General features: G+C 36.5%; 1 protein-coding gene across 1 annotated transcript in view; it reads left to right on the forward strand.

Annotated features, from left to right (window-relative positions):
• The window catches only part of LOC132419221 (H(+)/Cl(-) exchange transporter 4-like), a 153,602-nt gene that overhangs the window by 112,306 nt on the left and 17,617 nt on the right, over positions 1-23,679 (forward strand). Inside the window, 1 exon segment of the mRNA XM_060003212.1 lies at positions 1,710-1,773. Coding sequence (XP_059859195.1) covers positions 1,710-1,747 — 38 coding nt within the window. The 3' untranslated portion in view covers positions 1,748-1,773.

Consider the following 23,679-nt stretch of genomic DNA (forward strand, 5'->3'; position numbering starts at 1 on the left):
ATTTCTCCACAAACATGTGGAGGTTAAACAATATGCTGCTAAATAATGGGTCACAAAAAAATCAAAGTGGAAATAAAAAATACCTGAAGGCAAAGGAAAAAGTGAAACATAATGTTCCAAAATCTAAGGAATGCATCAAAAATAGTACTAACAGGACTGTTTAAAGTGACACAACCCTGCTTTAAAAACAAGAAATTTCTTAAACACCTAATGAGGCAAGAAAAAGAAGAATGAACAAAACCCAAAAATGGTACAAGAAAGGAAATAATAACGATCATAATAGAAACTCATAAAATAGAGACTAAAACTAAATGGAAAACATTAATGAAACTAAGAGCTGGTCTTTGAAATGACAAAGAAAATTGATAAACCATTATACAGACTCAATAAGAAAAAAGAGAAGGTACTCAAATAAGTAAATGCAGAAATGAAAAAGGAGAAGCTACAACTGACAGAATAGAAATACAAAAGTTTATAAGATTATGATGAACAATTGTACACCAAAAAAAAAAGACAACCTAGAAGAAACGGATAAATCCCTAGAAATGCTTTTCTGCTACTTTTGAACTTTAGTGACTAACAGCTTAAAACAGATGGCTATATATGTAACACACACACACACACAAATAGTTATATATGAACCTCAACTGTTTTGGTAACCACAAACCAAAAGCCTACATTGAATACAGAAAAAATAGACAAAGAAATACAAACACAACACTAAAGAAATCCATAAAACTGCAATCAAGAAACAAAGAGAAGAAAAGAACACAAAAGAACTACAGAGGGCTTCCCTGGTGGTGCAGTGGTTGAGAGTCCGCCTGCCGATGCAGGGGACACAGGTTCGTTCCCTGGTACAGGAGGATCCCACGTGCCGTGGAGCAGCTGCTCCCGTGAGCCATGGCCGCTGAGCCTGCGAGTCCAGAGCCTGTTGCTCTGCAACAGGAGAGGCCACAACAGTGAGAGGCCCGCTTACCGCAAAAAAAAAAAAAAAAAAAAAAGAACTACAGAAACAAAGAGAAAACAAATAAAGTGGCAGTACATACATACCTATCAATGATTAACTTAAATGTAAGTGAACTAAATGTTCTGAACAAAACACATAGGGTGGCTGACCAGATTTTAAAAATCTGTATTATGCTACCTACAGGGGACTTAGCCTCGGAGCTCAAGACACACACAGACTGGATGGATATTCCTTCTAGGTTTAGCCCGTGAAATAATAGGGACAGAGCCTCAAAAAGCAAGATGGGGGCTTCCCTGGTGGTGCAGTGGTTGGGAGTCTGCTTGCCGATGCAGGGGACACGGGTTTGTGTCCCGGCCCCGGAGGATCCCACATGCTGTGGAGCGGCTGGGCCCGTGGGCCGTGGCCGCTGAGCCTGCGCGTCCAGAGCCTGTGCTCCGCAACGGGAGAGGCCACAGCAGTGAGAGGCCCGCGTACCACACAAAAAAAAAAAAAAAAAAAAAAAAGCAAGATGGGTTCTTTAAGTCACTACCAGTAAGGCTATCCACCAGCCATCTGATTAAGACATTTATGACTATAGTGTTGAAGCCCTGAGATTTGAGGCAGCTTGTGTTTCCCAACTCAGGTTAACTATTAATTAGCATTTGCCTAGAATTATGCTATTTGCAAAATAACTTTACCTATTAACCTATTTTGATAGCCACCCTGTGAATGAGGTTACATTTTTACTTCTCCTATTTCACAGATCTGATTTTGATTCTTATTGTGTTTGGAACTACTTGATCAAGATCATATAGGTAAGACAAAAGGTAAGATTTTTAAATCATTGACTGTCAAATTCACAAAAGTTAGTAGAAGAAAAACATGAAAAGAAGTCTAGTGCAGGAAATAACTCAGTATACACAAGATATTAAGATGATTCAAAAAAAGAAACTAGGATACTGGTGTAGCCAAAGAAGGTTCTATTGTTGTATGTAGGATTTACGGTGAGGAGAAATGGAAGACTGAACACGGAAAGTTTCTGTAAATTCTGACATGCAGGTTGTGTGGTTAGAAGATAGTTGGCATTTGTTCTAATATTTCATGGAATCTGGAGGAAGTACTGAAACAGGCTGGGACCTGGGGCCTGGGGACCCTTTGCTGCAATGCTTGCACCTGGATAAACCCTCCCTTGAGCAATAAAATACAAAGAAACCATATGGGACTAAAAATGACTGCATGCTTGTGTATTTGGGACAAATTCTGGACAAAAGATACAAATAGACCAAAAAAAAAAAAAGCCCAACTGCCACTTTTGAAGACCAAAACAAGAGCAAAAACAAGATGTTGGGGGCAAACCTGGGTACTGCACATGCCCCCTGCACTCAACACTACTTGAGGGTTGGGAAAGCCATTTAAGCCACCCCTACAACCTGACCCCTGGACACACTCCTCCCCTTACCCTAGAGAACCAGCTCCTCCCCGCTAGGGGAGCAAGCTAGCAAGGGAACCTGTTACTACTTCTTGCTCCTCCCTGCTGTAGCAAGGACCCCAGTAAAGCCTTGACTGAATTTTTGTCTGACCTCTGATGAGTTACTATTGATTAAGGGAAGGCCAAGAACCCTGGTCGGTATCAGTACTTTACCATAGATGCTGGTACTTCAACACAAACGACAGCTAAAAAATTATTGAGTACCTACCAGAGGGAGGGTCTTCAAAAGGTGTACCAAGGATATAGGGAAATTGTAAGCGTACAGCTCTTGTTTTAAATGTTTCTGATCTGTTAGAGGAATTAGTCCTAATGACTATAACACAATGCCAAATAAGGTAAGCATCGATGGGGAGGGGGAAGGAAGGGTAAGCTGTGACAAAGCGAGAGAGAGGCATGGACATATATACACTACCAACCGTAAGGTAGATAGCTAATGGGAAGCAGCCGCATAGCACAGGGAGATCAGCTCGGTGCTTTGTGACCACCTGGAGGGGTGGAATAGGGAGGGTGGGAGGGAGGGAAACACAAGCGGGAAGAGATATGGGAACATATGTATATATATATAACTGATTCATTTTGTTGTAAAGCAGCAACTAACACACCATTGTAAAGCAATTATACTCCAATAAAGATGTTAAAAAAAAAAAAAAGAAAGCAATCAAGCTGGTGTGGCTGAATGGACAAATAAATAGCATGGAAAATGACACAAGAAGGATACAGGAAAAAACGGAAATTTTCATGTAAAAGATAACATGTCAATATTGCATTTAGAGGGGATGACTACTGAGTTTGGTTCAAGAATAATGAGGGTCACAGATGTAAACCCTTCTGAGGGTCTTATGAATATTTTTAGTAGGCACATTGCTATATGGGTAATTAAATGTATCCAAAAAGAGCCTATTGTTTAGGGGACAAAAAACCAGGATTTATAATTTTGGGTATGTTTGTTTAAAAGTGAAGCCACCAAATTACAGTGAAATCATGTGTTTCGAAATTTCTATTTCTACCCAAGTGCCTAGCTTCTAGCTTCTAAAGTGTTTAGATGAAGGTTTTATTAAGCAACCACCTGGCACCTGACAGGTAATTAAGCTACCACGTGGCACCTGACAGGCAAATTCTCCAAGACATTCTGCTCAAGAAGGGCTACGTACTATGAACAAGGTTTCATAATATTCAATCATTTTCTGCACTACAGAAATAATGGCCATACCCTTCTCAATGTAGGCCAAACCCTGGATTGAGAATTCTTTGACAACTTCTGCTTTTGCAGAACGTTGGTCCGGATATGCTAAGTTTACAGATGTCATTTCGTTCTCAGTGACCTCAAAATAAGAGAACACAAGGGTTTTTAAAATTATTTTTGCCTTTCAAAACTCTAGGTGGTTCAACAATGGAAACTTTTTCTACTTTTGCCCTTAATTTTGCTTGTTTTATCCTATCTTGGATTAAAATTTATAGCTCAGAAGCCATTTTAATAGCATATTGAGTAAAAGTTTGAATATTGAAATCATATTATGAAATTTGTTCTATATAAGCTTTCTGTTCTCTCTGCAGGTAAGAAATATTGATGTCCATCCTCCCATCTATCAACTCATCCATCATCCGTCCATCCATCCACCCACCCAACAATCATCTTTCCATATTCAGTCTAGCATCTACCATAGGCTAGACATTTTTATGGGTTTTATTTTTTAAATTTCAAAAATAATTATAATACAGTCCTCATTTTAAGGACTTAATATTTTAGGGAGGAAAAATACCTTATCATCATTTACAATAGTGAGCAAAACACATGACGCTATAAATTCTGGAAGCCCTAGGGACACTATCTCAGAGATGGTAGTATTTACACAAAATTTTGAAGGAAGTCTAGAATTTGGTAGACTGAAAAAGAGAGTACCTGGGACATGAGGAACTTTTATAGTGGAGGAAAAAACATATGTAAAGACAGAAACTTGTAAATATATCAGGGTGCCCCAGGAAGCTCAGTGTGGCCGAAGGTTCTGCAGGAAAATGAGGCAAGGTCCAGGAAAGAAGATATTTGTGCATTACACAAGAAATTTATATCTAGGTTCAGTGATCTAAGGCCAAGAGGATTCTGAACATAAGAGATAGAAGTTGGGACTTACATGTTAGGAGGAACCATGTTAGGAGTATATGTATCATATGTACATGTTAGGAGTCTATGTACCACTGATGATGGTTGAAATGAAATGAGACTATCTGTGACACACTGCAACCGTCTAGTTAAGAAGAAGGGAAAAGGCACGGCTTCTGAAGTTATAAGAAGGGAGTAGAATGAAGGAGTAATGCTGAGGGTGACTGTGGGCTTCTGGTTGAAAACATAACCATGGAGCCGTTGAACAATTGAAAGAGTATCAGGTTTGTGGAGAGGTAGAAAGGAATGGAAGGTAATAAGTTCAGATTTAGTTGAGATGAGTATTTGAGCCACTTCTGGGAAAGCCAGGAGAGATGTCATGAATACTTACATTTTAAAATTTCTTATTTCACTATACACAATGCAACAAAAAAATCTTTAAAATGCATTTTTTTAACTTCTCTCAATATTGTGTGAGAAAGAATTCCTACAACTGAAATTTTAAAAGGCATGTTTAGCAGCATCCACTAGATGTCAGCAGCCCTCTGCTAAAAACGTCTCCCAGGCATTGCAAAATCTCACCTTGCTGAAAATCTCTAGGTGAATTTTTTTTCTCTTGTGAATATTAGTTGAAAATCTAGAAATGTCTGGATAAGTAGGGGACTATGACTTTTTAGGAATCCTTTGCTTGGGAAAATGTGTAGCCCCTTTGAGAAGCAACTGTATGCACAACATAGAATTCAAGAGTACTGGTTGACAGCTAAGACAAAGTCTTCAGTCCCACCCTTGTACTGTGGAGCCCCACCATCCCAGTGTGACACACAGGGTGCATTATTTTTAGAAGGCGAAGCTATTTTCAGCTATGACTTGGGGCTATGTGAAATTATTTCATGGGTTAGCACTGGGAATTTTAAATGTGTTGTCTCTTGCAGTTTACTTTCTTTTATTTCTGTTTTGTTTCATTAACATCAAAATTGTTTTCATTTCTCTAGAAATTCATGGTTAAGAATAAAAATGTGTGTGGTGTGCAATTTAAATATTTGTCCCTTTTGAACGCAGAGGTCTTTCAAGTGCTTTTTTCTACTCCTTTCTCTTCACTAAGCAAAGTAATGTAAATTTTAAACATAAAAAAAAATTAATAGAAGGTTTTTTAATTTAAATGAATATTTTTACAAAGGTAATTTGGAATTCTGTTTCCATTCTGCTCCTCCCCTGTTGCTATTCTGGGAATGCAACACATTTTATCTGGAAAATTGCACACCAATTACAGACAATGACCAAGCCATTCCTTGCTGAATTTTATTAGTGCATTGTTTTTGTTGTTTTATTCTGTTTTTTGTTTTCTTAAACTGGAAACTGGATGTGCTCACAGAAGGCTTCCTCCTTTGTCCTCCATATTCATATATATATGTGTATGTCTGAATATATATATATATATACAAACTTTATATATTAAGTATATAAATACACTATATAGTTACATATTGATATATTAAATATATTTTTTCGATTTCTATGTAAAATTATTTAAAATTTATAAAAATACTTTAATTTTGTACAAATATATATTTAAATATATTTATTTAATTAGCTATTTAAGTCAAAGTACATTGATGAATTTACAATGGAAAAATTATCTTCATTAAATAAGCACACTAAAGAATTCCTAAGCCCAACAGTTTATTCTAAGATGAATACCTAGCATTTAATAAAAGTTTAGCATTTATTATTGGTTAATGCACTAATGCACTTGGGAGCTTCTTTTTAGCTGTTCTAGCTCTTTTTAACTATAAGCTTTGATGAAGCTACTTATATTCTTATCCTTATTCATACATGAGGGAAGTAATAACTAGAGCCCATGGCTGAAGAGTGGTGGAGTTGTAAAGCAAACCTTATGGCCCTACTTTACACCATTTTCTTATTTGTGAACATGTGTCTCCCAGTTTTCATCAATTGCATCCCTCTAATACCTGTAATAATCTGGTATTTGTTGAAAGTGTTACTCTTGTTCATCATAGATGTTTTTTATGATCATTCGATTTTTTAAAATATCACATTAAAACACTATCTAGATTATTGAGGGTTTGATACCTCCTTTAAGGGAAAGGCCTCATTTGCCTTACCCTTCACGTGGTCCTGGCAACCTACCACTCCTAGTGGCATATGCTTCCCAAAATTCAGTAAGAATGGCACTGGATTGCTGATTTATAACCTATATTTTACCTTATAAATCGTTTAAGAAGTGAATGAAAGCTATGAACTATGTTACCAGAGAAGTATCTATTTTTTTCTTTACTTTCATGCAATGATAATGTCTCTGAAAAACCACTGATGAAGAGGTTTCAATTTTCTCCCTGCAAAATTTGCTTTAGAAAAATTAAATATTTCTTATATTTGAGAATTACTTTTTTTTTCTTGAGGAGCACAGGAAACCAACAAATGTAAGCTAAACAAAATGGAATGAAACACAAAAAGATAGGATACCATTATTTGATGAAATATCTCTATTTTTCCCACAAAAGCACTGATTGAATAGTCAATAATTTTTCTCATACTGTTATTTTTGACATCTTTAAGATATCATCAGTTAATAATGCATTACATTTTAAGCATTTATTAGAAAGGAAATATTACATGCATTTTATACATAAGAAATCTAAGACCCCTCCAGCTCCATTTTTCTTCCTCTTTCCCCCTATTTTATAATTACAAGGGAAAGTAACAAGATGTTGGTAGATCCTGTGCAAGTCTCCAAGTTTCTCAATACACAGGCTTGTTTGTCTTTCCTGTTGCAATCCATAAAAACATTTACATAATAAATAGATAACACTAATAAAACAAATAGATGAGAAATAGTTGAAAAATATTGTTTCTTGAACTATATTTAAATTTTTGATTTTCATCCTCTATATAGTTGACAGCTATAGTTCTTTCTACTTGATCATGCCAAACCAACTAAAATAGTAAACAAAAACCCGTCTCATTCCTTCCTTCTATTCCTAATCTCTATTGAAAGAGGTTTAGCTGACTGCCATCCCTATGCTGTGCTTATACAGTTGATTTACTGAATCTCTTTAATGTGTAGCTTAAATTTGATCTGCTCCATGGAGCTGTTCATAATTTTTCTTACTGATGTCTATCCCATATTTCTCTGAAGTTTTGCTGAGATTGTGAGCTGTATATGTGCCGTGTGTCTTTACCTTTTCCACCTCCAAATTCTAGATGGTACAGCATAGAAAATATGGTACAGTATAGAAAATAACAAATATATATGTATTTTTATAAATATATATATATAAAATATATATCATAAATACATATATATATATTTTTTCTCAACTTCGTTTACTAGTCACTGGACCTACTGTATCACTAACCAATGCAGAAATTTTGTATGATTTATAAAAAGGAGACTTCCTCAATATATTTTACTGCTGTCTGCTAGGATGTTCTAATAACTCTGCAAATCTACAGTGACTACGGGGTACATGGTGCAGAACCTGTCTTTAGCAGTTGATACCATGTGGCATTGAAATGCATGACAATGGTCAATAGTTATGACCTTCTACTTCTTTCCACGTCAAGTGGAAAGGATCCACTCTCCCTTCATTGACCCATATTTTGGGGGCAGATTGAAGGAGAAAAAAGACCTCTAAAAAGAAAGATCCTAGACTTCTAGCCATAGGACACATGGGTGCTCCAGAATAAAATGGAAGAATGAAGAGATGACCTTATATTTGGGCTTCAAGTTAAAGAAGCAGATCAAATGAGTTACAAGGACATCCATCTCCCCCACCTCCATTACTCCATTTTTCATGCTTGTAAGCACCTCTGTAGCTAATTGTCTTCTTCACACAAATGAAAATTCAGGGTTTTGAGTAAAGCATCATCATGGAAAATGACAGCCTCATTTGGAAGCATTCTTGAAACATACAAGGAGGTTAATGGCCAATGTGCTCGTAGGAACTGTGCCTCCTAAGAAAGGGAGGAAATAAAAGAGAAAAACAACCCTGAATTAGTTCTCTTCCTACACAGACACATAAGCCAGGAGAGGGAAGCTTCATTTTCTCCAGGTAAAACATCTGACCAAATGTGTAGCTCTCCCCTTTTTAAGAAAAAAGTTGAAGTATAATTGATTTACAATATTGTGTTAGTTTCAAGTGTATAGCATAGTGATTCAGTATTTTTACAGATTATATTCCATTATAGGTTATTACCAGACAGTGGGTATAATTCCCTGTGCTATACACTATATATATTGTTGCTTTTCTACTTTATGTATAGTAGTTTGTTTCTGTTAATCCACGACACTAATTCATCCCTTCCATCCCTCTCCCGTTTGTAACCACATATTTGTTTCCTACGTTTGTGAGGCTGTTTCTGTTTTTGGTTTTTTAAACATCTTTATTGGAGTAAAATTGCTTTATAATGGTGTGTTAGTTTCTGCTGTATAACAAAGTGAATCAGCTATATGTATACATATATGCCTATATCCCCTCTCTCTTGTGTCTCCCTCCCACCCTCCCTATTCCACCCCTCTAGGTAGTCAAAAAGCACTGAGCTGATCTCCCTGTGTGATACAGCTGCTTCCCACTAGCTATCTATTTTACATTTAGTAGTGTATATATATCAATGCTACTCTCTCACTTCGTCTCAGCTTACCCTTCCCCCTCCCCATGTCTCAAGTCCGTTCTCTACATCTGTATCTTTATTCTTGTACTGCCCCTGTGTTTATCAGAAACATTTTTTCTTTATTTTTTTTTAGATTCCATATATATGTGTTAGCATACAGTATTTGTTTTTCTCTTTCTGACTTACTTCACTCTGTATGACAGACCCTAGGTTCATCCACCTCATTACAAATAACTCAGTTTCTTTTCTTTTTATGGCTGAATAATATTCCATTGTATATATGTGCCACATCTTCTTTATCCATTCAGCTGTCAATGGAAACTTAGGTTGCTTCCATGTCCTGGCTATTGTAAATAGTGCTGCAATGAACATAGCGGTACATGACTGTTTTTGAATTAAGGTTTTCTCAGGGTATATGCCCAGTAGTGGGATTGCTCGGTCGTATGGTAATTCTATTTGCAGTTTATTAAGGAACCTACATACTGTTATCCATAGTGGATGTATCAAGTTACATTCCAACCAGCAGTGCAAGAGTGTTCCCTTTTCTCCACACCCTCTTGAGCATTTATTCTTTGTAGATATTTGGATGATGGCCATTCTGACTGGTGTGAGATTACATCCCATTGTAGTTTTGATTTGCATTTCTCTAATCATGTTGAGCATTCTTTCATGTGTTTGTTGGCAGTCTATATATCTTCTTTGGAGAAATGTCTATTTAGGTCTTCTGGATTGGGTTGTTTGTTTTTGTGTTATTGAGCTGCATGAGCTGCTTGTAAATTTTGGAGATTAATCGTTTGTAGTGGCTTCATTTGAAAATATTTTCTATAATTCTGAGGGTTGTCTTTTCATCTTGTTTATGTTTCCCTTTGCTGCGCAAAGCTTTTAAGTTTCATTAGGTCCCATTTGTTTATTTTTATTTCCATTTCTCTAGGAGGTGGGTCAAAAAGGATCTTGCTGTGTTGTATGTCATAGAGTGCTCTGCCTATGTTTTCCTCTAAGAGTTTTATAGTGTCTGCTCTTACATTTAGCTCTTTAATCCATTTTGAGTTTATTTTTGTGTATGGTGTTAGGGAGTGTTCTAATTTCATTCTTTTATGTGTAGCTGTCCAGTTTTCCCAGCACCACTTATTGAAGAGGCTGTCTTTTCTCCACTGTATATTCTTGCCTCCTTTATCAAAGCTAAGGTGATCATATGTGCATGAGTTTATCTCTGAGCTTCTATCCCGTACCATTGATCTATATTTCTGTTTTTGTGCCAGTACCATATTGTCTTGATTACTGTAGCTTTTTAGTATAGTCCGAAGTCCAGGAGCCTGATTCCTCCAGCCCCGTTTTTCTTTCCCCAGATTGCTTTGGCTGTCAGGGTCTTTTGTGTTTCCATACAAATTGTGAAATTTTTTGTTTTAGTTCTGTGAAAAATGCCATTAGTAGTTTGATGGGGCTTGCATGGAATATGTAGATAGCTTTGGGTATTATAGTCATTTTCACAATGCTGATTCTTCCAATCCAAGAACATGGTGTATCTCTCCATCTGTTTGTATCATCTTTAATGTCTTTCATAAGTGTCATAGTTTTTTGCATACAGGTATTTTGTCTTCTTAGGTAGGTTTATTCCTAGATATTTTATTCTTTTTGTTGCAGTGGTAAATGGGAGTGTTTCCTTATTTCTATTTCAGATATTTCATCATTAGTATATAGGAATGCAAGAGATTTCGGTGCATTAATTTTGTATCCTGCTACTTTAACAAATTCATTGATTAGCTCTAGTACATTTCTGGCAAAATCTTTGGGATTGTCTATGTATAGTATCATGTCATCTGAAACAGTAACAGCTTTACTTCTTTTCTGATTTGCATTCCTTTTATTTCTTCTTCTTTTCTGATTATTGTGGCTAAAACTTCCAAAACTATGTTGAATAATAGTGGTGAGAGGTGGCATCCTTATCTTGTTCCTGATTTTAGAGGAAATGGTTTCAGTTTTCAAGTATTGAGAATGAGGTTGGCTGTGGGTTTGTCATACATGACCTTTTCTTTGTTGAGGTAAGTTCCCTCTCTGTTTACTTTCTGGGGAGTTTTTATCATAAATGGATGTTGAATTTGTTGAAAGATTTTTCTGCCTCTATTGTGTTTATCATATGGTTTTTATCCTTCAGTTTGTTAATATGGTGTATCACATTGCTTGATTTGCGTATATTGAAGAATCCTTGCATTCCTGGGATAAACACCACTTGATCATGGTGTATGATCCTTTTAATGTGGATTCTGTTTGCTACAATTTTCTTGAGGATTTTTGCGTCTATGTTCATATTGTCTGTAGTTTTCTTTTTTTGTGACATTTTTGTCTGGTTTTGGTATCAAGCTGATGGTGACCTTGTAAAATGATTTTGGGAGTGGTCTTCCCTCTGCTATATTTTGGAAGAGTTTGAGAAGGATAGGTGTTAGCTCTTCTCTAAATGTTTGATAGAATTCGCCTGTGAAGCCATCTGCTCCTGGACTTCTGTTTGTTGGAAGATTTTATTATTATTTTTTGCAGTACACAGGCCTCTCACTGTTGTGGCCTCTCCCGTTGTGGAGCACAGGCTCCGGACGCACAGCCCCAGTGGCCATGGCTCACGGGCCCTGCCGCCCCGCGGCATGTGGGATCCTCCCAGACCGGGGCACGAACCTGCGTCCCCTGCATTGGCAGGCAGACTGTCAACTACTGCGCCACCAGGAAAGCCCTGTTGGAAGATTTTTAATCATAGTTTCGATTTCAGTGCTTCTGATTTGTCTGTTTAAATCTCAGAAGGTCGTGCGTTTCTAAGAATTTGTCCATATTTTCCTGGTGGTCCATTTTTCTGGCATATAGTTGCTTGTAGTAATCCTTCATGGTTTTTTATATTTCTGCAGTGTCAGTTGTTACTTCTCCTTTTTCATTTCTAATTCTGTTGATTTGAGTCTTCTCCCTTTTTTTCTTGATGAGTCTGTCTACTGGTTTATCAATTTTGTTTATCTTCTCAGGGAACCAGCTTTTTGTCTTATTGATCTTTTCTATTGTTTCTTTAATTTCTTTTTCATCTATTTCTGATCTGATCTTTACGATTTCTTTCCTTCTCCTACTTTTGGGGATTTTTTGTTCTTCTTTCTCTAACTGCTTTAGGTATAAGGTTAGGTTGTTTATTTGAGATTTTTCTTGTTTCTTGAGGTAGGATTGTATTGCTATAAACTTCCCTCTTAGAACTGCTTTTGCTGCATCCCATAGGTTTTGGGTCATCATGTTTTCATTATTTGTTTCTAGATATTTTTTGATTTCCTCTTTGATTTCTTCAATGATCTCTTGGTTATTTAGCAGCATATGGTTTAGCCTCCATGTATTTGTATATTTTACGGGTTTTTTTCCTGTAATTAATATCTAGTCTCATAGCGTTGTGGTTAGAAAAGATATGAGTTCAATTTTCTTAAATTTACAAAAGCTTGATTTGTGATCCATGATATGATCTATCCTGGAGAATGTTTCATGAGCACTTGAGCAGAAAATGTATTCTGTTGTTTTTTGATGGAATGTCCTATAAATATCAATTAAGTCCATCTTGTTTAATGTGTCATTCAAAGCTTGTATTTAATTATTTTCATTTTGGATGATCTGTCCTTTGGTGAATGTGCAGTGTTAAAGTCCCCTACTATTATTGTGTTACTGTCAATTTCCACTTTTATGGCTGTTAGCATTTGCCTTATATATTGAGGTGCTCCATGTTGGGGGCATAAATATTTACAATTGTTTTATCTTCTTCTTGGATAGATCCCTTGATCATTATGTAGTGTCCCTCTTTGTCTCTTCTAATAGTATTTATTTTAAATTCTATTTTGTCTGATATGAATTGCTACTCCAGCTTTCTTCTGGTTTCCATTTGCATGGAATATCTTTTCCATCCCCTCACTTGCAGTCTGTATGTGTCCCTAGGTATGAAGTGGGTCTCTTGTAGACAGCATATATACAGGTCTTGTTTCTGTATCTGTTCCACCAGTGTCTGTCTTTTAGTTGGAGCGTTTAATCCATTTATATTTAAGGTAATTATATGTATATTCCTATTACCATTTTCTTAATTGTTTTGGTTTTGTTATTGTAGTTCTTTTCCTGCTCTTGTTTCCTGCCTAGAGAAGTTCCTTTAGCATTTGTTGTAAAGCTGGTTTGGTGGTGCTGAATTCTCTTAACTTTTTGTTCGTTTTTTTGTTTTTGTTTTTGCGGTACGCGTGCCTCTCACTGCCTTGGCCTCTCCAGTTGCAGAGCACATGCTCTGCACGCGCAGGCTCAGCGGCCATGGCTCACGGGCCCAGCTGCTCCGCGGCATGTGGGATCCTCCCGGACCGGGGCACGAATCCACGTCCCCTGCATCGGCAGGCAGACTCTCAACCACTGTGCCACCAGGGAAGCCTTCTCTTAACTTTTGCTTGTCTGTAAATGTTTTAATTTCTCTGTCGAATCTGAATGAGATCCTTGCAGGGTATAGTAATCTTGGTTATAGTTTTTTCCCTTTCATCACTTTAAATATGTCCTGCCACTCCCTCTGGCTTGCAGAGTTTCTGCTGAAAGATCAGCTGTTAACCCTATGGGGATTCCATTTTATATTACTTGTTGCTTTCCCCTTGCTGTTTTTAATATTTTTTCTTTGAATTCAATTTTTGATAGTTTGATTAATATGTGTCTTGGTGTGTTCCTCCTTGGATTTATCCTGTATGGGACTTTCTGCGCTTCCTGGACTTGACTGGACTTGACTATTTCCTCTCCCATGTTAGGGAATTTTTCAACTATAATCTCTTCAAATATTTTCTCAGACACTTTCATTTTCTCTTCTTCTGCTGGGACCTGTATAATATGAATGCTGGTGCATTTTATATTGTCCCAGAAGTCTCTGAGACTGTCCTCAATTCTTTTCATTCATTTTCTTTATCTTGCTTCTCAGTAGTTATTTCCACTTCTTTTCTTTCAGGTCACTTATCCATTCTTCTGCCTCAGTTATTCTGCTATTGATTCCTTCTAGAGTATTTTTAATTTCATTTGTTGTGTTTTTCATCATTGTCTGTTTGCTCTTTAGTTCTTCTAGGTCCTTGTTAACATTTCTTTTATTTTCTCCATTCTATTTCCAAGATTTGGATCAACTTTACTGTCATTACCATGAATTGTTTTTCAGGTAGGCTGCTTATTTCCTCCTCATTTGTTTGATCTGGTGGGTTTTTACCTTGCTCCTTTATCTGCTGCATATTTATGTCTTCCTATTTTGCTTAACTTACTGTGTTTTGGTTCTCCTTTTCACAGTCTGCATGTTCATAATTCCCATTGGTTTTGGTGTCTGCCTCCACTGGCTAAGGTTAATTTAGTGGCTTGTGTAGGCTTCCTGGTGGAGGGGACTGGTGCCTGTGTTCTAGGCAGGGTGGGTAGGGCTGGATCTTGTCTTTTCAGTGGACAGGTCGGCATCCGGTGCTGTATTTTGGGGTATCTGTGAACTTAGTATGATTTTACACAGCCTCTCTGCTAATGGGTGGGGTTATGTTCCTGTCTGGCTAGTTGTTTGGCATGGGGCATCCAGCACTGGAGGTTGCTGGCTGTTGGGTGGAGCTGGGTCATAACGTTGAGACAGAGATCTCTGGCAGACCTCTCACCAATTGGTCTTACTTGGGGCCAGGAGGTCTCTGGTGGACCAATGTCATGAATTCGGCTCTCCCACCTCAGAGGCTCAGGCCTGACATTCAGCTGGAGCACCAAGGCCCTGTCAGCCACATGGCTGCCTTGAGTCACATGTACTGTGTTAAGATGGTCTCAACACTGCAGTGCTCTCTCGGGGCTGCCTCCTTGATGTACTGTTTCTGTTTTGCATAGTCATCCATTTGTATTATTTTTTAGGTCTCCCTTTTAAAACAGGTAAAAGGAAGAACCAGAGCATCTGTCATGGTGGTGGGCAGCACAGCTCTTACCCGTCTTTGCTGATGTTGTCCTCAGTGTGCCTGGCCGTGATGGAGAGGAACTGCAGCAGCCGGTGAAGCATGTCACAATTGCAGGGAGGTAGAAGGTATATGAGGAGCTGCAAGGTGGCCAGCTCTTCCTCAGGCTCCAACACTAAGCAAAGCAAAAAGAGGCGCTTCAAGTAAGTCAAAGGGGGACGTCATGCCTTTCATGCTCAACTGCCTTCAGAAAAGGATTAGCAAGGCAGATCACATTTCATTCCTTCACCCACTCTCCCATTGCTTTAACAATTTAACAGTAAGGTTCTATGAGAGATAGAAAGATAAAATCGACCTGGGGAAATGTAACATCCAGAGAAATCATTATAATCCAGGTTAGAAAGGTAACTTCATGTCCCTTATTTTCTTCTCACTCCTTTCCCTGGTATAAATCATCACATATTTTATGGATCACAGTCATCCATGGTTGTTAACTATTTGCTAACAATGACTGAGAACCTGTGAATGTTCTTAAATTTGAGTTTAGAGCACATTTGAGGCCGTTGTCTGTTGAGCAATATATGAGGTATACTTTTTGTTGGCAATAATCAAGATACGGCCCAATGTCAGTGTCTTCTCTCTCTTTTGTGATCTTAACTGTAGCATGGATGAAGAAATTCATGGAGGCTGAAACAGTTCTGATTGTTCCTCCTCCCTCTCCTTGTCCTTTTCCCCTGTGTGGGATCTGTGTCTCTAGACCTGAAGCAGCCACACTGGAAGTCCTGACACTGGGCTATGCCATCCTGATTTCCCTGGAATGTTTCCTGCCCCCCTTTCTCACTCTAGGTTCCAGAAATGCAAACTCAATTTTAGGCACAGACTCAGTGTGAACTCTGTCTGTTACTCCAAATCATCAATTTATAGCAATCTCTAGTATCCTAGAGTCGTTTAAAGGCATCCCAAATTTTTCTTGGTTACTTCCACTTGTTTTATTGCAACTTTCTTCTTGCGAATTCTCCCTAGGATAAGTCTCAGAAAATTTCCCCAATAGCCCGATCATTAAAGACCAATAAATACGGTGAAAAGTTATTAGGAAACACATGTACCAGGTTTGATGAGTGAATTGGACATCCCAGTAACCCAGGGACTCATTTCTTCAAATCACTGGATTTTGCACAGAGAGTATTGATGAAAGCTGTGTACAGATCCCTGGTGAGAAGGGGATCCAACAAGAAGTCTTTCAGCAAGGCCACCACATTGTGAACACTGTGATGTTCCTCCAGAGAGATATCGAAGAGCAAAGAAGTGCAATGACAAACAGCATCTGGTATTTAGTTAACCCAGACTCTAAGAAAGAGGAGCAAACATGTTGCTTTCATCTATAGAGTCTATGCAACCCAGTCATGAACATATATATTTAAAAATGCATTATTAAATAAACGTACCTCTGGGTTTAGTGTTAATTATGCAAGCAGTTGGTCTCTAAAGCAATATCCAGAAGATTGAGAGGAAGAACTAGGGAATGGAATAGAACTTAAGTTAATTATAAATATGGGCAGTGGGGGGCAGAGTAATCCAGTACACAGCAGTTCTGCATGTCAGCAATTCTGCCATGGTGGAATCTTGTCATTTTACAGAGGTATTTGACAATAAAGAAGAGACTTTTTTCTGCAAAAGATAAAATTCAAGACCACAATATTTTCAATGAAATCTTAAAAGACCAATAACTAAGTAAAATCTGATGTAGATTTTTCAGAGTAGCCATTAAATTAACAATTTCCACAAGAATTCCCTACCTTAATCAATAGAACATGTCTATTATCATTTATATCAGGAGGAACATACAATGGCAATAAACAGAATAGTAATAACTCAGCACTCACCTTTAATCCTTGAATACTCAACTTATTTTATATTTTGTTCTTTGCTTTAGAAAAGATTGTATGAGTTAATCAAAATAGTCGATGTAGTAAACTTGTATAATAATTTATTTATCACCTCTACACCTGATAAAAATACCCATTACTGCCCCAAATACTCACTGATGTAAAAGAGTTTCCAATAGCATACATCAGCCATTCAGACCAAAGGCTTCAATTTGTATCACTCCTATCTGTGATCATTCAAATATACCACGTTTTTTGGTTTTTTTCTGAGCATACAAACATGCAGGAAAAATGAACCATGGAAAGATGAACATTTCTTGTATTTTCTCCATTCTATTTCCAAGATTTGGATCAACTTTACTGTCATTACCATGAATTGTTTTTCAGGTAGGCTGCTTATTTCCTCTTCATTTGTCTGATCTGGTGGGTTTTTACCTTGCTCCTTTATCTGCTGCATATTTATGTCTTCCTATTTTGCTTAACTTACTGTGTTTTGGTTCTCCTTTTCACAGTCTGCATGTTCATAATTCCCATTGGTTTTGGTGTCTGCCTCCACTGGCTAAGGTTAATTTAGTGGCTTGTAATTCAGTTCCTGTGTAGCCAAGTTTACATTCCGTGTATTAGTGATATCTTATGATGTTTCTTTTTCTGTGTGAGTTATTTCAGTTAGAATCATCATACCTGAATCCACTCAGAGTGACTCGTTAAATTGTGTGATATTGAGTTGCTTCCTAACCTCTTGTTAAGTTTCTTAAGCGTCAAAAGACATGGGTAACAGGGGTTTCTTTCACAGCTGGTGGACAGATTCAATGAAATAATGCATACGAAAATATTCTGCAATTCTGCACAGGTGAGAGGCCTAATAAATGTTATTATATTATCTTTCTTCCTGGAAGTCCTGTTGTCAAGCATTAAATGTTGATGAGTAGGCTTTTATGTGACTATTAAAAAAACAACCAAGTAAACAAATGTAAAATATATTTATTTTCAAAGCCTCTTTTATCTTGACAAAAAAGTTATACTAGGAGACATTGATAATTGACAATTTCAATAGCATGAACACATAATTTCCTTAGCTCCATCAAACTAAAAATTATTTTCATTTTTCTTTATTTCTGGGTTGCTGAATTTCTTATTTCCTTCTTCTGGAACCAGCAAAGAATATTAACATTTTAATGTTCCTTCAGCCAACCAGGGAATTCTTTTCTCAAAAGATTGTGTTTTATGAAGTGATCATAAACACAGATACATCTGTAATCAGGAAATCTATTCCTGAATAAGTTAAAAACTGTATTGCAAGAATGCAACTTAGGGCTTAAGGTACAAGATATGTTGAAGGTGCAGATGTCTACAAGTAAATTTGGGGGGCAAGGGGAGGATCAATGATTCCAGAGAAACTTAATCAAAATTATTAATTCTTGGGACAGTAAAGTCATAAAGTTTTATATAAGCATCTTATATAAAAAGAATGTTATTTTGTATAGTGTATAATAGAATAATAAGTATTATGTAATTATTTTGTATTTATTATCACTTGATTAGGAACTCTCTGAATTCCACTTTTCATATTTCAATACAGTATTTATGGATTAATTTTCTTTTGTTGTACATAATATGGACACATCCAGACATTTTAATTTGAAACATTTCATTCTAACTCTATCAAAACCTTTCTTTTCTTTAAGTCAAGTTATAGTTGATTTACAATAGTATACTAGTTTCAAGTGTTCAACATAATGATTCAATGTGTTTATAGATTTACTCTATTTATACTTATTATAAAATAAAGGCTGTAGTCCCTGTGCTGTATGATATATCCTTGTTGCTTATCTATATATAGCCATTTGCAACAACATGGATGGACCTGTAGGGTATTGAGCTTAGTGAAATAAGTCAGACAGAGCAAGACAAATACTGTATGTTGTCACTTACATGTATCTAAAAAGTAAAATGAATGAATATGACAAAACAGAGACAGACTCAGAGATACAGAGAAAAAAACTAGTGGTTAGCAGTGGGGAGAGGGATGGGACGAGGGGGCAAGTGGGGGTAGGGGGTTAAGAGGGACAGACTATAAAAACATTTCTGAGATTTTACCTTTTAGTTTTGGGGACTCAATTACATTGTAGTAGGTTGAAAAGTAAAGAAAAGATATCAGAGATGAGCTTACATAATCTTGAACTTTGCTAAAGGTAATTCATTGAAAGCCAAGTGAACATAAAACGTTATGTACCCCTTTCACTTACTTGTCTCTCACTCTTATTTTTGAGCTTTCAAGTTGGAATATTTTAGGTTTAGAGATCTACAAGTAAGCACACAAAGACTGTTGACTTTTCTTCCTTGAAACTGTGGAAGAAGTAGACATAGAACACAATACCACTAGAGCAATATAGCATGCAGAGCAACAGTAAGTAAATTAATGCTTATTTATTTCACACTATTTATATTATCCAGATTATTTGCCCTCTAAAAACCAGAGTTGTTTTATGTTAAAATATTAACTGAAGAAAAAATTTCTCATGAGATATTACATGTTTCCATGCCTTCTCAATATAAAAAATGAAATAATGAAATGAATGAATAAAAAATGAAATAGAATGAGTAATGAAAACTTTTTTCATTATTTTGAATAATTATATAGATACGAATTTTATAGAGATTTTTAGCTCTTCTTGTTAAAATAGATATTTCTGATTTTTCTGATCTTAAAACAGACACTTATTGAGGAAAATCAGAAAATGCAGAAAAATATTAAAAATAAAGCATTTTAGAAAAGACCTTGTGTATAATTACTTGATATTTTGGTTTATTTCTTTTCAAACTTGTCTCCGTGAATATATGTTTCTTCAATAACTGAGATCAACTGTATATGTGTGTTTGTATGTATAATATAATTTTTATAATATATAATCATATATTTGAAGGCTGATGTTTTTACTTAATACTATGCTGCAAAAATTTTCATGCCAGTAAAAATTTCTTTTAAACATCATGTAAATGGATACAAAATAATCTGTTACATAAATACTCCACAATTTATTTCATAGCACCCGCTGAGTGGTATGAGATGCCCCAACATCACTTTTCTTTTTCTGTTTTCAGTAAGCCTACTGTGAACAACTCTGTGGATAGTTCTTTCTTTACATTTCTGATTTTCTTAGAATCAAGTTCTGTAAGTGAAATACTATCATCAATGCATATGTAAAAAAGGCCAAAATGTCAATAATTTTGAGGTTGAGAAATTCTCCTCTAAAAGATTAGGTCTCTTAAAGCAAACAGATAATGTAACATCACACATTAAAAATTTAATAATATAGTTTCTCTATATAAAGACATTTTTTTTCAGTATTCAAAGTAAGCTTAAAACTGTGAGAAGTGAATGCACTTTTTTAACATTTTTTTAATGCATTGTCTTTTTTTTTTTTTACATCTTTATTGGAGTATAATTGCTTTACAATGGTGTGTTAGTTTCTGCTTTATAACAAAGTAAATCAGTTATACATATGTTCCCATCTTCCCTCTTGTGTCTCCCTAACTCCCACCCTCCGTATCCCACCCTTCTAGATGGTCACAAAGCACCGAGGTGATCTCCGTGTGCTATACGGCTGCTTCCCACTAGCAATTTCTTTTATGTTTGGTAGTGTATATATGTCAGTGCCACTTTCTCACTTTGTCACAGCGTACACTTCCCCCTCACCATATCCTCAAGGTCATTCTCCAGTAGGTCTGTGTCTTTATTCCTGTCGTACCCCTGGGTTCTTCATGACATTTCTTTTCCCTAAATTCCATATATATCTGTTAGCATACGCTATTTATCGTTCTCTTTCTGACTTTCTTCACTCTGTATGACACACTTTAAGTCCATCCACCTAACTACAAATAACTCAATTGTGTTTCTTTTTATGGCTGAGTAATATTCCATTGTATATATGTGCCACATCTTCTTTATCCATTCATCCGATGATGGACAGTAAAGTTGTTTCCATCTCCTGGCTATTGTAAATACAGCTGCAATGAACATTTCGGTACATGACTTTTTGAATCATGGTTTTCTCAGGGTATACGCCCAGTAGTGGTATTGCTGGGTCATATGGTAGTTCTATTTGTAGTTTTTTAAGGAACCTCCATACTATTCTCCATAGTGGCTGTACCAATTCACATTCCCAACAGCACTGCAAGAGTGTTCCCTTTTCTCCACACCCTCTCCAGTATTTAATGTTTATGGATTTTTTGACGACGAACATTCTGAACAGTGTGAGATGATATCTCATTGTAGTTTTGATTTGCATTTCTCTAATGATTAATGGTGTTGAGCATTCTTTCATGTGTTTGTTGGCAGTCTGTATTTCTTCTTTGGAGAAATGTCTATGTAGGTCTTCTGCCCATTTTTGGATTGGGTTGTTTGTTTTTTGTTATGGAGCTGCATGAGCTGCTTGTAAATATTGGAGATAAATCCTTTGTCAGTTGCTTCATTTGCAAATATTTTCTCCCATTCTGAGGGTTGTCTTTTGGTCTTATTTATGTTTTCCTTTGCTGTGCAAAAGCTTGGAAGTTTCATTGGTCCCATTTGTTTATTTTTGTTTTCATTTCCATTTCTCTAGGAGGTGGGTCAAAAAGGATCCTGCTGTGATTTATGTCATAGAGAGCGTTCTGCCTATGTTTTCCTCTAAGAGTTTGATAGCTTCTGGCCTTACATTTAGGTCTTTAATCCATTTTGAGATTATTCTTGTGTATGATGTTAGAGAGTGTTCTAATCTCATACTTTTACATGTACCTGTCCAGTTTTCCCAGCACCACTTATTGAAGAAGCTCCACTGTACATTCCTGCCTCTTTTGTCAAAGAGAAGGTGACCATATGTGCGTGGATATATCTCTGGGCTTCCTGTCCTGTTCCATTGATCTATATTTCAGTTTTTTTGCCAGTACCATACTGTCTTGATTACTGTAGCTTTGTAGTATAGTCTGAAGTCAGGGAGCCAGCTTCCTCCAGCTCCATTTTTCGTTCTCAATATTCCTTTGGCTATTCGGGGTCTTTTGTGTTTCCATACAAATTGTGAAAGTTTTTGTTCTAGTTCTGTGAAAAATGTCAGTGGTAGTTGATAGGGATTGCATTGAATCTGTAGATTGCTTTGGGTAGTAGAGTTATTTTCACAATTGTTGATTTTTCCAGTGCAAGAACATTGTATATCTCTCCATCTATTTGTATCATCTTTAATTACTTTTATCAGTGTCTTATAATTTTCTGCATACAGGTCTTTTGTCTCCTTAGGTAGGTTTATTCCTAGATTTGTTATCCTTTTCATTGCAATGGTAAATGGGAGTGTTTTCTTGATTTCAATGTCCGATTTTTCATCATTAGGGTATAGGAATGACAGAGTATTCTGTGCATTAATTTTGTATCTTGCTACTTTACCAAATTCATTGATTAGCTCTAGTAGTTTTCTGGTAGCATCTTTAGGATTCTCTATGTATAGTGTCATGTCATCTGCAAACAGTGATAGCTTTATTCTTCTTTTCCTATTTGGATTCCTCTTATTTCCTTTTAATCTCTGATTGCTGTGGCTAAAACTTCCAAAACTATGTTGAATAAGAGTGGTGAGAGGGGGCAACCTTGTGTTGTACCTGATCTTAGTGGAAATGCTTTCAGTTTTCCACCATTGAAGACGATGTTGGCTGTGAGTTGGTCATATATGGCCTTAATTATGTTGAGGAAAGTTCCCTCTATGCCTACTTTCTGCAGGGTGTTTTATCGTAAATGGGTGTTGAATTTTGTCGAAAGCTTTCTCTGCATCTATTGAGAGGACCATATGGTTTTTCTCCTTCAATTTGGTAATATGGTATATCACATTGATTGTTTTGCGTATATTGAAGAATCCTTGCATTCCTGGAATAAACCCCACTTGATCATGATATATGATCCTTTTAATATGCTGTTGGATTCTGTTTGCTAGTTTTTCCTGATGATTTTTGCATCTATGTTCATCAGTGATATTGGCCTGTAGTTTTCTTTCTTTGTGACATCCTTGTCTGGTTTTGGTATCAAGGTGATGGTGGCCTCATAGAATGAATTTGAGAATGTTCCCCCCCTGTGCTATATTTTGGAAGAGTTTGAGAAGGATAGGTGTTAGCTCTTCTCCAAATGTTTGATAGAATTCGCCTGTCAAGCCATCTGGTCCTGGGCTTTTGTCGGTTGGAAGATTTTTATTCACAGTTTAATTTTCAGTGCTTATGATTGGTCTGTTCATATTTTCTATTTTGTCCTGATTCAGTCTTCGCAGGTTATGCATTTCTAAGAATTTGTGCATTTCTTCCAGGTTGTCCATTTTATTGGCATAGAGTTGCTTGTAGTAATCTGTCATGATCTTTTGTATTTCTGCAGTGTCAGTTGTTACTTCTCCTGTTTCATTTCTAATACTATTGATTTGAGTCTTCTCCCTTTTTTATTTGATGAGTCTGGCTAATGGTTTTTCAATTCTGTTTATCTTCTTAAACAACCAGCTTTTAGTGTTATTGATCTTTGCTATCATTTCCTTCATTTCTTTTTCATTTATTTCTGATCTCATCTTTATGACTTCCTTCCTTCTGCTAACTATGGGGCATTTTTTTGTTCTTCTTTCTCTAATTGCTTTATGTGTATGGTTAGGTTGTTTATTCGAGATATTTCCTGTTTCTTAAGGTAGGATTATATTGCTATAAGCTACCCTCTTAGAACT

The sequence above is a fragment of the Delphinus delphis genome, chromosome Y (assembly GCF_949987515.2).
Source record: "Delphinus delphis chromosome Y, mDelDel1.2, whole genome shotgun sequence".
Taxonomy (NCBI): Eukaryota; Metazoa; Chordata; class Mammalia; order Artiodactyla; family Delphinidae; genus Delphinus; species Delphinus delphis.